Source organism: Bidens hawaiensis, unplaced genomic scaffold (genome assembly GCF_021521415.1).
Source record: "Bidens hawaiensis isolate Kalapana, Puna unplaced genomic scaffold, B.hawaiensis_p1.1 tig00007641_1, whole genome shotgun sequence".
Classification (NCBI taxonomy): domain Eukaryota; kingdom Viridiplantae; phylum Streptophyta; class Magnoliopsida; order Asterales; family Asteraceae; genus Bidens; species Bidens hawaiensis.
In genome coordinates, this window is record NW_027491532.1 from 740465 (window position 1) to 756996 (window position 16532).

The 16532-nt window shown below is 35.7% G+C and overlaps 1 protein-coding gene and 1 pseudogene across 1 annotated transcript; one reads left to right on the top strand and one right to left on the bottom strand.

Annotated features, from left to right (window-relative positions):
• The first annotated feature begins 2706 nt into the window (after positions 1-2706).
• Positions 2707-8765, top strand: LOC143635687 (nucleobase-ascorbate transporter 6-like). The gene is made up of 14 exons (XM_077103455.1): positions 2707-2935; positions 4373-4470; positions 4571-4744; positions 4832-4932; positions 5048-5123; positions 5691-5750; positions 5844-6028; positions 6601-6697; positions 6809-6895; positions 7159-7217; positions 7340-7431; positions 7521-7598; positions 7691-7851; positions 8382-8765. The coding sequence occupies exons 1-14, from the start codon at positions 2830-2832 to the stop codon at positions 8598-8600; spliced, it is 1593 nt and encodes a 530-aa protein (XP_076959570.1). The 5' UTR covers positions 2707-2829; the 3' UTR covers positions 8601-8765.
• Positions 8766-9500: 735 nt separating this feature from the next.
• Positions 9501-11099, bottom strand: LOC143635673 (pentatricopeptide repeat-containing protein At5g66520 pseudogene; annotated as a pseudogene).
• Between the last annotated feature and the right edge of the window lie 5433 nt (positions 11100-16532).

Below are 16532 nucleotides of genomic sequence, written 5' to 3' on the forward strand. Positions count from 1 at the left end.
ATTCCAGTCCGTTCCACAACCTAATTTAATGTTTACATCTAAACTTACCCTATGTATATTCAATACGTATTTACCAAATTGGATTGACAATTACAAACTACATTTTCTTTACAAAAGGTACTCACCCTGACAATTAGAGGTGCACAAAAAAACCGGTTTCGGAACCTAACTGGTGGAACCGAACCGGAACCGGTTCCAGTTCCTACCCGGTTGGCCCAATACCCGGTTTGGGTATTTTTGTACCCGAAAATCGTACCCGGTTCTCCTATTTGTATGTCCCCATCGGTTCCAACCCGGTTCCTACCCGGTTCTTAATTGTAACCGGTTCGGTTCCTACCCGAAAAAACCGGTTCCGGCGGGTTTTTTTTTATTAGTCAAACATTGGTCAAATTAGCCGTTGGAACCGGTTCCAACGGTAATATAGCCGTTGGAACCGGTTTTTGAGACACAAAATAGCCGTTGGAACCGGTTCCAACGATAATATAGCCGTTGGAACCGGTTTTTGAGAGAGAATAGAGCCGTTGTAACCGGTTCCAACGGTAATATAGCCGTTGGAACCGGTTTTTGATGCCCGCCGGAACCCAAACATCGGGGCATCTTGTTGTTTCGATCACCATAACAACGTCGTCATTAGTTGCCATTTGTTGTCGGTTTAAGCTTAATTGTGTTTTGGAGTGTGTTTTATAGTTTTGGAAGTGATTTAACAAATACACACTCATACATTGGTATTTATAGAATGAAAAATGGCTAAATATAGTAATAAAACCGGTTCCAACGGTCAAAAACGGCTATATAGCCGTTGGAATCGGTTTCTAACGGCTATATTGTTTGAATTTCAAAAAAAACCGGTGGAACCGGTTTTTACGTAATAACCGGTCCGGTTCCAACTCTACCCGGTTCCTAAAAGTTTGCATTTCTGGGCATCGGTTCGGGTCCGGAACCGAACCGGTTCTTGACTGGAACTGGTTTCATTTTCTACCCAGTGTGAAAAAAACCGGTTCCAAACCGGTTCGGGTTTTCAATGTGAACCCGATTTGTGCACCTCTGCTGACAATTACACTTTCTTCCCTACTTTTGCATAATTTGGTTGACAAATCAAATCAAAATCAAAATCATAATAAAAATAATAAAAGGATATATAATTCTATATACTTTTGAAAAAAAATATTAGTGGGGTCTAGTAATTTTCTGATTTTAGCTTAACCACATAGTATTTCTTTGTTTTTATTTTAAAGCATGATTCGTGTATTCTCGAACTTATTAGCTTTTGAGATTTTTTCTTTTTCCCTCATATGAGTTGTAAACTGTATCTTTTCATGCAAGGAAAGACCTTTTAAGAGTGACTAGTGTTTGAATGTAATTATGAAATTATTTTAATGACTGTTTTCATGAAAATGATTTGTGAATAGAAATATGTAACATAGTTCACATGATTTACCTAATTTATGTTGATCGCAAAACCGGATGGTAAGTAAGAAAACCCTTAGGGCGTCTTACCGAAAATAAGCATAGATATAATATGACAACTAAACAAGTAACACCAATCAAAAGGTCATAAGAGATGTTCGGATGAAACTTTGTTATTCAATGTTGTAATAAAAGGAGAGAGTACAAGGAATCAGTACTAAAAGCATCTCATACTATGTTACAAAGGATAAAAAAAAAGTTACCTACATTGTGATAATTACGTTTTGGTTGACAACTTCCTTCACCCTGTCCAGCTCCAACTCGACACCCTACCCTTCTCTGTCGAGTATTTATTACTCATTGTATCTCATCTGTGTTACGTAAGTTACGTTTTCAAATATTTTTATCTATTCATACAGCTTTAATAACATAATAGCTAGATTGCATTTTCATCAAATTTACATGAATACCTTGTAATTAAAAAATTAAATTAAAAAACCTACAATATAACACACAAATGTTCCAATATACATTATTAGTAATTAATACAACCTTTAAATAACTACAAATCAAAATCACAATAACTACCCCTAATTAATTGAGCAGGCTCTTGATGGTCCACCACCACTTGATTTTCCTCCACCAGTAACAAAATTAAATTTTTTTAATGACGAAAAAAAAATACCTAACTATTCCGCACAGGGTGACCCAATATCAAAAGACCACCGCCAGCTGGCCCAACCTAGTCGTACAGAGCACTTAAGTGCCTTCAAATTATCTCCAATTCCGCAGAAAACCCACTGATGGTAAAACCCGGACGTCATCAGAATCGAACCGGATCACAAAGATCCCGGTCTTCCTTCATTAAGCCACTCATGCTCTCCCCAAAGTGTTGTATGCCGGGACGAAACCTGGGTTGCATTGAAAAACCAAGTTTCCTGCCACCACACCAAATTAAAAAAGACAAAAAATGAAAAACATGAAATGTAGCTTTCTGATAGTAAATTAATAAGATGACAAAAATAAAATTTGAGTGACAGAACATAAATAAAAACAAATAAAAAAGAATCTGTTTTTCAATTGGCTTCAAACATAGTCAATTACTACTGACTTTGATTCACACACAACACCCAAAACCCATTGTTATTATTTACCCCCTTTAATTTGTCCTCACTCAAATTCAACAAATTTACACACATCTATCTGAAGTAGCTAGCTAGTGGGTGTATTATTATTATACCATGTGAGTGGTTTCTTCAAGACCCTTGTCACATATGTCCTTTAAAATTATAATAAAATAAAAAACACACCTTTTTAGCTTCTACTTGTTCTTCCATACAAATTTCAGCATTTTCGATCTGGGTTTTCTTTATCTTGCAGATTAAGGGGTAGTTTGTCATTTTTAACACTTCGCCGGAAAACATGGCCGGAGGTGGCGGCGGTGGGAAGTCCGATGAGCCGGCGCCGCACCCACCCAAAGATCAGCTGCTTGGTGTTACTTACTGCATTACTAGTCCACCACCATGGCGTAAGTTGTTTATTATTATTATTATTATTATTATTATTGTTTTAAGTATATTATAAAAAAAGTAAGTTTAGATTGTTAATATGGCAAGTGGCTTGTTATAAATTGGGTTGTTTTTTAGGGTTTTTGTTAAGGTATCTGGTACCAATTTGTTATGATTCTTGTGACGTATTTCAAGATTTTTGTTTAATTTATAGTTTGAATATACTTTTGTTTATGGCTACACATATTCTTTGTGTTCTTGAATAAATTAAGATAATGGTTATATATTTTTTTGACCCATTTGTTCATGCTTTTCTTTTTATGTTTTCTTGTTCAATTTATAGTTTGAAGTTACTTTTGTTTATTTGTTACACATATTCTTTGTGTTCTTGGAGAAATTAGCATTTGTTCATATTTTACTTTTTTCTTTTATTATTATTATTATTATTATTTTGTGAAAAAAGTTACTATGGATTCAATATATGGCAGGTGGTTTGTTCTAAATTAGGTTGTTTTCTAGTGTTTTTATTGAGGTATCTAGTACCAATTTGTTCTGATTCTTGTACAATCATTTCAAGATTCTTGTTTAATGCTACACATATTCTTTGTGTTCCTGGAGGAATTAAGATAGTGTTTAAATATTTTTTGACCAATTTGTTCATCTTTTCTTTAATTTGTTGTAGATATTGTTCATGTTTTTATTTGTTTTTTATTTTTTTTGTAATTTTTTGTATTATATAAACAGCAAGTTTTGATTCTTTGGCTTGTTCTAATTTATTCTAGGGTTTTTATTAAGGTATCTAATACCAATTTATTCCGATTCGTGTGAAATCTTTTTAAGATTCTTGTTTAATTTATAGAATGAAGTATACTTTTGTTTATTGCTACACTTATTCTTTGTGTTCTTGGAGATATTAAGATAATGTTTATATAATTTTGACCAATTTGTTCATCTTTTTGTTCAATTTGTTGTAGATATTGTTCATGATTTTCTTTTTATGTTTTCTTGTGCATAAAGTAACTGTGGATTCTCACAATCATTTCAAGATTCTTGTTTAATTTATAGTTTGAATCTACTTTTGTTTATTGCTACACATATTCTTTGTGTTCTTGGTATTTAGTTTCGGTTATGTTCTTTACACTTTATCTATCTCTTTTCTTTAGATTCTTAGGAGAAGTTAAGATTCAAGATAATGCTTATATATTCTTTGACCAATTTGTTCATATTTTTGTTTCATTAGTTATAGAATCTGATTTTGGGTTCTTAAAAGTAACCACTTTTGTAAAACACCAAGATTCTTGTTTTTTTTTTAATACTCTTCATTTATTTTAGGTCTTCCAATCTTTCTAATACAACTTTATTGCTTAAGAATACACAATTAATCATGATATTTGAGAAATAATTAAGGTACTAATTTCATTATTTATCTAATTTAAACATTTGCATATTTGTTGCAGCTGAGGCTATTTTACTTGGATTTCAACATTACTTGGTAATGCTCGGCACAACGGTTATTATTCCCACTGCTCTCGTTCCTCAAATGGGCGGCGGAAATGTAAGACATTATTATTAAAAGTTTAAAACATATGTTTAAAATTTATTGAATCTTGAATTATTGTAACATGATACTAATTATGCTTAATGACTTTTATCAGAAAGAAAAAGCAGAAGTCATTCAAACTCTACTTTTCGTGGCGGGCTGGAACACTTTGCTACAAACTTTGTTTGGTACCAGGTTGCCCGCTGTGATGGGAGGCTCGTATACTTTCGTTGCACCCACGATTTCAATCATCTTGAATAACCGTTGGAATGATGATGACCCTATTGAGGTTGGCCAACAGATACATTAAAATGAATGTTGTAATTTAGAATGAGTAATTTGTGATAAAGAAACGGAATTTTTTTAATTGTTGCAGAAATTCAAGAAGACGATGCGTGCGATTCAGGGTGCAATGATTATTGCTTCGACAATTCAAATTGTTTTAGGGTTCAGTGGCCTTTGGAGAAATGTTTCAAGGTTGGTTTGAATAGTTAAAGTAGTGAGAAGGTGTTTGGATAAATACAATTTAATTCAAACTTCTCTAATTTCTTGTGTCTAAAAGTTAGTTTTTGTTTATTGAATTTCATCGTAGATTCTTGAGTCCCCTTTCGGCTACTCCTTTGGTCGCTCTTGCTGGTTTTGGACTCTATGAATTTGGATTCCCCGGGGTAAGTATAATTATATATATAATACATATGTGTGTGTAGAGTGAGGTTCATTATGAAACACTAATTTATTGTCAGAGCATAATTTATATTAACATATTTTTAAAACACTTTTACTTCATACGCACAAACGTCTATGTTATGTATAAAAATCATTTAACTAATTTGTTCATCTATGTTTTTTTTCTCATTTATTAACGGTTACATACATATGTTTAGGAAATATTTCCTACACATAATTGGACATTTGTAGGTTATATAAATAAATAAACCAATTTTGTTTATACTTTTTTAGAATATTAGAAGAGATGAATAAACATTGCATTTTATCCGCTTTCCTACTACCAAATTTTTAAAATTGAAAAAATGATTTATGTTGTTCTTTCAATAAACTATTTTCTATATATATATATGTGTGTGTGTGTGAGTGTGTGTGTGTGCACGCGCGTGCGTGTAGCCGTGTAAAATAAATATATGTATATAACTTAAAGCAACAATAAAAAGAATAATTCAAATTCTCATGGGCACGTGTATGCTTACATAATAATGTGAATTAAACTTGCTTTTTAGGTTGCCAGATGTGTTGAAATTGGGCTGCCTCAACTCATCATCGTAGTTATCTTGTCTCAGGTAATATTAGCTAAACCTTTATTCATTAATAAAAAAGAAACTTTCATTTGTGGAGTTGAATAATTTGATTTTCGGTTGTTTGATTATGTGCAGTATGTAGCTCATCTGATACATTCAGGAAAGAGCATCTTTGAGAAATTTGCTGTTATAATCTCGATAGCAATTGTTTGGATTTACGCTCACCTGCTTACTGTTGGCGGGGCCTACAATCACAAACCTGATAAGACGCAAACAAGTTGTCGTACCGATCGTGCTGGATTAGTTGAGGCTGCACCATGGTTAGTAGAGTCGACACCGGTCTTTAGTTTCAATATGTTAATATCTTAACTTTATTATTTTTTATATCTTGTAATATTGGATGGATAAATGGACACATATTACACATATTAAGCATAAATCGATAAAGAGATTGTTATAAAAGAATTGATCATAATAACAAATGCTAAACATAAAAATAAAATAGAACAATTTACACTTTTTGTCCTTTAGGTATAAAGCAAATTTCAGGTTTCGTCCTTAAACTAAGAAAATAACATAACTTATTTATGTTCAAATTTGTTTACATGTTTCATCCTTTCTACTAACGAGCGTTAAATTTGTTTGTTAAGTCCAATCATGTGCCTTGCAAGCAAAATTGGTCTTATTAACAGAAAAATTTAACGCCCGTTAGTGGAAAGGATGAAATGTGTAAAACAAATTCGAACATAAAAGGATAATATCTGTTATTTTCTTAGTTTAAGGATGAAACCTGAAACTTGCTATATACCTGAAGGACGAAAAGTGTAATTTGTTCAATTAAATAAAAGAGTGGCAGATATCTTATATCATGATTTTTTTTATAAAATTTCAGGATTAGAGTTCCGTATCCGTTTCAATGGGGAGCACCTTCATTTGATGCTGGTGAATCATTTGCAATGATGATGACTGCTTTTGTTACTCTCGTGGAGGTCCGTTTATTATCTAATTAACCTTTATAATTATAATTTTTTTAGTTTCATTTGTTTTCTAGTTATAAATTTGTTCTAAAACATTTTTACATGTTGTAACTATAACATTAGTCAACTGGTGGATTCATGGCGGTTTCACGATATGCTAGTGCCACCCCTTTGCCTCCATCTGTTCTAAGCCGTGGTGTCGGTTGGCAGGTAATTACCACTATGCCCCTGCATTTAAAGATTGTTTAAAGAATGGTTATTTACTGCATTAGCCCTTTAGTTGTATGTCATTGCATAAAAACAGAAATGAAAACTGACGACCTTGTTATATAAAGAAAAAACAATTAAAAGCATCTGACTTAAGGCCTGTAAGCGAACTGAACCGTGACAGAAAGTTTGTTTATTAATAAACAAATGATTAAACGAACTTGAACACACGTCTCGTTCATTCATTTACGTTCTTTTGTTGATAGGGGATTGGCATATTGTTGTCTGGCTTGTTTGGAACTGTGAACGGGACTTCTGTATCTATGTAAGTAACGAAAGCTTACATTTTTTATCGAAAATAAGTTTAAAAACAGAAGCTGTTTTGATTTACTAAAATAACCCTTTTTTAATATTAAGTATATAAGTTACTTGTTTGTGTAATGCCAGTGAGAATGCTGGTTTATTGGCTGTGACTCGTGTCGGTAGTAGAAGAGTCGTACAAATCTCTGCTGGATGGATGATTTTCTTCTCGGTTCTCGGTATGCCTTTTCATATATTTTTAACCCGTATCAACCCATTTATATAAACGGGTCAAAATTGCAAATTTTAATTTTAAGCAATGATGCAGGTAAATTTGGGGCGGTGTTTGCTTCAATCCCTACATCCATTGTTGCAGCTTTGTATTGCCTTTTCTTTGCTTTTGTTGGTAAGTTTACATAATTATCCTCATCCATCACACTTTTTCTCATTTAATTTGGTTGAATGGAAGGGTAATTATGTCTTTTTATGTTTGTGTAGGTTCATCAGGTTTGAGTTTCCTTCAGTTCTGCAACCTCAACAGCTTCAGAACAAAGTTCATATTGGGCTTTTCACTCTTTTTGGGCCTGTCGATTCCCCAATATTTTAATGAATATGAAGCTATTAATGGTTATGGTCCGGTTCACATTTCCGGAAGATGGGTACGTGCAAGAATAATCAACTGTGTGAACCCAGTTCGAGTAACGGGTCAAAGCAGTATGGGTCATTTTTAGTACGGGTTGAGATGACCCATAAACACCTTTTTTGACATTTTTTTAATATTTCATTATAAATAGTTAATCTGTTAGTTATGATTGGTAAAACATTTTTTATCTGATCTTTTGAGAAAATGGGTCGAAACTCCCACCTCTATGAATTATCAAGATTTCTGAAAAAGTCAATGACTACTTTTAAAGTTGGCGATTTTGACTTTTTGAGACCCTAAAGACATTTGATTTCTTTTTTTTTTATCAACATTATTTTTTATAAAACAACATTTTTTACAAAAATGACCTGAATTAACACCCCCCCCCCCCCAATAAGTAAACAGGTCGAAACTCCCACCTCTAATGAATTATCAAGATGTTTAAAAAATGTCAACTTTTAAAGTTGTAAAATTTTGACTTTTTGATACCCTTTCAGTTTCAAGAGATCCCAGAAAATAAAGTTCCAATCTTTTGTTATTTTGCAGTTCAACAACATGGTGAATGTTCCATTTTCATCTGAACCTTTTGTGGCTGCACTTGTGGCATACTTGCTGGATAACACACTTCACAGACATGACGGTTCGGTAAGAAAAGACAGAGGCAAACATTGGTGGGACAAGTTCCGTTCATTCCACACCGACTCAAGAAGTGAAGAATTCTACTCATTGCCATTTAATCTCAACAAATATTTCCCTGCTGTTTGAGATAAAGAACATGAAATAGCAGCTGTTGTTCTTTTTGGTTTCAATTATGTATCTAATCGTTTCCCACTCGAGTGATTTATTAGAGCGTTTGCAAATACTTGTTTTTGCTGTAAATCTAATGGGTAAGAATTGTGGAAGTGAAGCAGAAAGGATCAGTTTTGTTGCTTTTTACTTCTTTTAAGAATATTGTTTCCCACTTTTGTAATAGAAAGCTTGGTTTCATGAATGTGTACTTATGTTTGAAAAATGTTATATAAATTAACTCATAATAATTAAATTTCGTCACCATGAGCCACCACCGCCAGTCCACCACCCACCGTCGGTCACAACCACCGTCCACTACCACCACCATCTACCGTCAGCCACAGCCACCACCCACCGTCCCCAACCACCACCACCCACCACCGTCCACTACAACCACCACTGTCCATCACCACCACCCACCGTCCACCACCACCATTCACCTCCTACTACAATCGTCTGCAACCAATTGTCCACCACCACCCACTTCTAAAGTTCGTACACCACCAATTATTTTAGCAGCCAACAGATGTTAAATGACTTCTATTTACTACGATATGTATGATAGGTAATTAATTTTCAGCTTATGCAGACGATATCCAATTTATAAAACAAACAGTATTATATTTTCCGATTGCAGACATTCAGACCACATCTTCAGTTGCAGACATCAAATCAGATGAAATAAGATTGCAGACAATTTTTGTCTTCAAAAACAAACAACACCTTAGATTGCAAATTTTAGGGAAAATTATTAACAATTGAAGATTGCAAATTTTATAGAAAATTATTGCTTGACGAAACTAGAACCCTAATTGGTTGATGAATTCGGAACCCTAAATTTGATAACCATGGTAGTTTGCCGCATGATCCGGTTCGTCAAAACCTTTCCGTCCACTGGTTATGGGATCCGTAATTCTACTCATGGCCCAAATTATGCCCGTTTGAATTTGGGTCTTTACCGTCATGTTTCCCCTTGTCTGACTGGTTCAGTTAAAAGTCTGTCAACTCTTGGATAATCGACTCGCGAGAGATTCTCTCAAGCAAAAACCAAAGACATGGAGGGCATAGAGTTCACATATTATCTTCATCTAAACTTATTCTCTTCATAACCTCATTTAACTTCAAAGTTATCTCCTTTATCCTTGGATGCAACTTATCTGCAGCAAGAAACTCATGAACAACACCATCTATTTCAATATAACTACAACCCGGGGTCGAATCATCCTCTTCATGAATCTTGGATTCCCTTATTCGTCTCACGTTATCCCATTGCCCGAACGACGCGTGCAAATTCGAAAGCAGCAAACGCCCTCCGCCACCTGTTTTCTTAAGGTGTTCTATAATCCTCTCCGCAAGATCCACATTTCCATGTACTCTACAAGCACTCAAAAGCGCTCGACAAATAACATCGTCAGGCTCCATCACCATTGTTTTAACCGCTTTAAACGCATCTTCAAGTCTACCCGCACGGCTCAGAAGATCAACCAAGCATCCAAAATGCTCAATCTTGGGCGAAATATTCCATACTCGCTCCATATTGTTAAAGATCAAAATCCCTTCTTTAACTTGACCCGAATGACTACACGCATTAAGAACGCCAACGAGCGTGATGCTATCTGGTTTGATTCCTGTCACCAGCATTTCATCGAACACCTCAAGTGCTTCTTTACCTAAACCATGCATAGACAACCCTGAAATCATGCTCGTCCATGTTAAAAGATCTCGTCTTTCGGCTTTTATAAAAACCTGTTTCGCATAATCGATTTTCCCACATTTTGCATACATATCAATCAAAGCGGTCGACACGTTCGAGCTAATCGGAAACCGGTTCCTCTCTATATAAAAATGTATCCATTTCCCTTGATCAAGCTGACCAAGATGAGCACAAGCCGATAAAATACCAACAATAATCGCTTCATTCGGTTTCACATCACCACCACCCAACATCTCACTAAAACACCTTAAACCATCACTATACATCTCATTCGCCACGTACCCATTAATCATCACCGCCCACGAAACCTCGTTCCGCTCCACCATTTCCACAAACACCCGTTCCGCTTCCAACATCTCGCCACTCATCACACACCCTTTAACCAAACTCGTCCATGTAATTACATCTCGTTGAGGCATTTCATCGAACACCTTACGCGCATAACCCATTTTCAAACACCCGACATACAAACTCACCAATGCATTACCCACAAACAAATACAAATCATACCCAAGTTTAATCACCATCCCATGACAGTTTTGCCCATAGTTTAACAACATCTGCTGACGTGTACAAGCAGTAATAGTGAATAGAAATGTGTAATCATCTGGAACAACTGCAGCCATAAGCATGCGTTTAAAAAGATAAATAGATTCTATGCCAAAGGGTGTTTTTGAATATGATTGAATGATGAGATTCCATAGGTATGTGGGTTGTAGAGATGGGTATTTGTTGAATACTTTACGAGCTGATTTGAGGTTATTATGTGCACTATATGATTGAATTAATGGTCCGATGAGATTGTTGGTTTGACCTAATGATGCGAGTATGACCTGGGCGTGGATTTGTGCTTGTGCTTGTGCTTGTGCTTGTGCTTGTGCTTGTTTTAAGAGGCTCTGTAGATGAATCTTGAGTTGGATCATGGGGTGCAGCAAAGGTGTTCGATGAAATGCGTGAATGAAAAGTTTTGAGGTTAGTTTAGAAAAGACGGATAAAAGGTTGCTCGAAATCAGCTCGGTTTCTAAATGAGCCGAGCACGGATTAAGGTGAGCCAACAGACTCGTTGGCTTGCCTGTATGACTCGTTAATATTAAAACCTGAATTTAATATGATGCATAAGTTATAAGTTTTGTAGCTTAATTAAGTATTGTTTCTTTATATCAATACGTAAAGAAATATAAAAAAAATTATAAAATTTAAGCTTTCTACGAGATAAGCTCGAGCTCAACATTTCAGCACGTCAAGGTAAGTTAAAAAGACAATCAAATTTGAAGTCTAAATCTTCGCTTGTATTATTAATTGTTATGATTAACTTAATCAGGGCCGGCTGGAGGGTGGCACCGGTCGGACCGTCGGCCGGGGCACGTAATTTTTAGGGGCCAAAATTTTTTGTATCTATATTTTTTATATATACATTTAAAAATATAAAACTTATAAAATATGAATTGCTCTTTACCATCTTATAATTATTGGATCCGAAATTATTTTTTATCCATAATCCATTTAATTAAGTTTAAATTATTGGGCCCAAACTAAAACTAAAAACTAAAAACAATTAAATAAAAACCCGATGCAAGATAAAAGAGATAGCGGTCGATTGAAATTTCTCTTTGGTTCCTTCATTCTTTGTGAATGCTGAACAACGACCAACACAGCTGACCACCACTGCTGGTTCGTAGTTACCACCAGGCTCCTCCACGGTTGATCAAGCTAGCCACCAAGGACCAAGCTATTTTTTTTTCCCAATGTTAGGACTTAGGAGAGTTTCACGAATCAATGGTTAATCGCTAATTATTACGGTATTTGATGTTAATAATATATTTTTCTATGTTTATTGTTATAATATTAAGCCGTGTTTAAAAAATTAGTTTATATATTTTGTTACTCGTTAAGGTTATGGGCCTTTTTTTCCTGGCTCGACCGAGGTATTTAAATCCTCGGAGACGGCCCTGAACTTAATTAAGTATTGTTTCTTTACATCAATACGAAAAGAAATATAAAAAAAATTATAAAATTTAAGCTTTCTACGAGATAAGCTCGAGCCAACATTTAAGCACGTTAAGGTAAGTTAAAAGACAATCAAATTTCAAGTCTAAATCTTCGCTTGTATTATTAATTGCTATGATTAACTTGATTACAAATAACCAAGATTTATAACCCTCTGTTCTTAATCCTTACAATTCCTTAATAGACTCGAACTAGGAGAAAAACTAACTAAAAGAACCCTACGTTTGTAAGTATGACAATTAACACCCCCTCCCCCGTACTTACATAAGATTACTCCAACGTGAATGAGCGGCGTCGAGCTGGTTTGTTTAACTTCAAGCTTGAGCCCAAACCCAAGCCCGACTTAGCTCGGCTCGTTTAGCGAGCCATAGTCCACAATGTGCCCTTCCAACGGAATAGATGCAGCTATGTGAATTTTGGTTTTGCAAATGAGTCACCGTAACAAGTAATTTTTCTTTTAACCATGAGAACCCGTCACTAGAAAAATCGAGAGACCCCACAAATACATGCTAACTAATAAGATCAGTTAAAATATGGCCCGTGCTGGACATGTGCCCTTCAAAAGAACTAAAAGCAAAGAATTAGTGAAAGTTGAATTCGGACCTGAAACATTTTCCAGAGGAACGCAAGCGCTAATCACCGCGCCTTCCCGTGAATATTGTAGAAATACTGTTCACAAAATTAAAGCAAAACAATAAACTTTAAATTTCTATTAATATTGATTATAATACAAGAGCGGAGGAAACCAAAACAACTTTACATAAAATAAAATTACATAATTGAATATAGAAAACAGTAGTACAAAAATGAAAGCAACATAAAACGGGTGTTGGCTGAGGATTTCTGCTTAAAACAGAGGTCCCTTAAAACAGATTTCGGGCCACCCAGGTGAACCCGTCTGTCTCCTAGGGTACGACAGCCGAAGCAGTGCGTACTGCCTAGCACCCGAACTATACCTGGAGCTAGAGCGTGAAAGTTGGAAACGAACGAACCAAACTATTTCATGGTGCGAGACCGGGTGATGAATGTGTGTTACGAGTTGTGTCGGTGTGGTTTTTAAATGCCTAACAGGCGTGGTGTGTCATCAGACACACGTCACTCTTTGAAGTGAGGTGAGCTCATGCGCTGACACGTGGCGTGCTGACTCACCTCACTTTTCGACACATGTCAACTAGCCTGCGACACTTGTCCAGACGACGACACATGGCAGGTGAGTCATCAACACTTGTTTTGAACCGGTACCACACCTGCAAAAATACTAAGGCGGCTTTCAAGTGTGTTTTGTCATACAAGAATAATCTTGTGAGCCATTCTCTTTATAAGCCACTTCTTAGTTTCTTCTTTTATTAATGTGGGACAAACCCATACCAAAGTTCAAGTTCTTAACCACACATTTAGAGTATCGATATCGCATTCATCTCTACTCTTTGGACTCGTTAATTATTAGTTTATTAATTAGTAATATCTACTAATAATTATTAATCCAAAATTAATCTAAAATATTTCCAACAATCCCCACATGAATGGAGATCGATTCGTACACTCTAGGGTAAAGTATAATTACAGCGGTTGAGTGTTGCAGGAGAAGTAGGTGTTTCCTTTGAACTTTCCCTTGTGAAACATACTTAGTCTCCTAGCAGTTAGTAGACGCGGTGTCCTTGAACTAATCCCTTTTTTTCGTAGACGTTATTATATTTCACACAACACTCTTCCTGGTCTGGTTAACCCCTCATTGTCGTGTCCATTCTGGTCATGGAACACTAGCCTGGTTTCTGCGAGAGCTCTAGGATTTGCGCACCCCACAAATCCATTTGAAGCAACCTCACTTCTCTCTCACATAGGTGATTTGGTCCTCAAATCATTATGGTTACCATGATTCACATATCCTTAACCATCATTTGGGTGATTTGACCCTCAAATCATTAAAAGCATTATGGTTACCATGATCTCCATATCCTTAACCATATGTTATGCTTAGCCTCACCTTTGTCACTAGCTTTCTTAGGAATGGACTAGGATGTTTATTTACACATCCTTTATAATTTAGGGGGATATAGGTATTAGCTTATGTGCCAAGTTATACATAAGTTATGCCCCCACAGTGACCACCCTTAGTTCATGCAGTTAGGTTGTCCTATTGAACCTAGATCTTGGGATCTCCAATCTCATAGGTTAGGTTTTCCTTTGCACTAACTTACTCCATGGGCTTTAGTCCCATTCCTCTTGACGACTTATATACGACCTCTCTGCTTAAGCCTTTTGTAAGCGGATCCGCAATGTTATCCTTTGAGTTCACGTAGTCAACAGTGATAATCCCTGTTGAGAGAAGTTGTCGTATAGTATTGTGTCTACGGCGTATATGTCTAGATTTGCCATTATACATCGCACTTTGAGCTCTTCCAATAGCCGATTGGCAATCATAATGTATGCAAATAGCCGTAACAGGTTTTGGCCATCTTGGAACATATTCCAAAAACTGGCGTAACCATTCCGCCTCTTCACCAGCTTTGTCTAATGCAATAAACTCAGATTCCATCGTGGATTTTGCTATAAGTGTTTGTTTGGAGGATTTCCAAGATATAGCAGCTCCTCCCAGGGTAAACACATAACCACTCGTAGACTTGGAATCTTTTATGTCGGATATCCAATTAGCATCACTGTATCCTTCTACAACAGCTGGATCTTGGCCATAATGCAGTCCATAATTCCTCGTGTATCTCAAATACCTTAGTAATCTCGTCATGCTTTTCCAATGCTCAGAGATAGGATTACTTGTATATCTACTTAGCCTGCTCACAGCATATGCTAAGTCCGGCCGGGTACATGACATAAGATATATAAGACTGCCAATTATCCTTGAATACTCCAACTGAGCAATTCCCTCACCTCTATTCTTTGATAGATGTTGGGTGGTATCAATCGGAGTTCGATCTATACTCGTGTCTCCCGCATTGAATTTTTCAAGGATTTTATCAATATAATGAGATTGACTTAACACAAGACCGTTTTGGGTTCTAATGATCTTTATTCCAAGAATGATGTCGGCTAAGCCCATGTCTTTATGTCAAATCTCGCCTTCAACATATCTTTAATAGACCCAATCATCTCGTTGTCACTTCCAATGATAAGCATATCATCTACATAAAGGCACAAAATCACATAACCTCTCGATGTGTCTTTCACATATACACACTTATTGCACTCATTTATTTTGATCCCACAGTTTAGCATGACTTGGTCAAACTTTTGGTGCCATTGCTTTGGAGCTTGCTTCAAACCATATAGGGACTTGACGAGTTTGCAAGCTTTACCCTCCTGGCCAGGAGCAGAAAAACCCTCAGGTTGTTCCATGTATATTTCTTCGTCCAAATCCCCATTTAGAATGCAGTTTTTGTTGGACTCGTTATGCCCAAGACACATATTTTTATTGATGTGGCTAGTACGTCATGATCCAAGTCGGGTCATACCCAATAACAAGCTAGACAAACACCATGCAATAATATTTGTTTATATATGATGTGATCATAACAAATGAATATTAACACTTGAGTTATTTAGAAAGGGGTTTCTAAATACTATGTACTTGTGAAATAAATAAATCATATGGATGATTTAGACTTTGAGAGAGAGAGAGAGAGAGAGCATTCCATAGTGTTATTTAAGTTGGTTAAATAACAATATGTGAATAATGTTACCTAGCATGTTCTCCATATTGTGTTATTTTATAACACAAATTAATAAGTTTTTTAACTATATGTGTTAATGGATAGTTATAAAAAAATTGATAATAATTATAATAAGAAAGGAAGGGGGCCGCCCCCCCTCTCTTTCACCTTGTTATTATTTTATGGGTTAGGTTCAAATAAGAAGTTTGATTTTCCTAAGAAGGCTAGGAAGGAGGGTATTTTTGTCTTAACACTTTTATATCAAAACCCACTTACATTCATTTCAAAAACCCACTTACATAAAACCCACTTACATCTTCACTCATCTACTACATCCAATACCACTCCACCGCCCACCGCCACCACATCCGTCACCCACCGCCACCACCTCGCCGGAAAAGTCCGAAAAAACACAATGGAAAACATTATGAAAAACACAATGTAAAAAACACAATGGAAAAAAACACTATGAAAAAAAAACACAATGATAAAAACACAATAAAAAACTCAATTGTATGACAC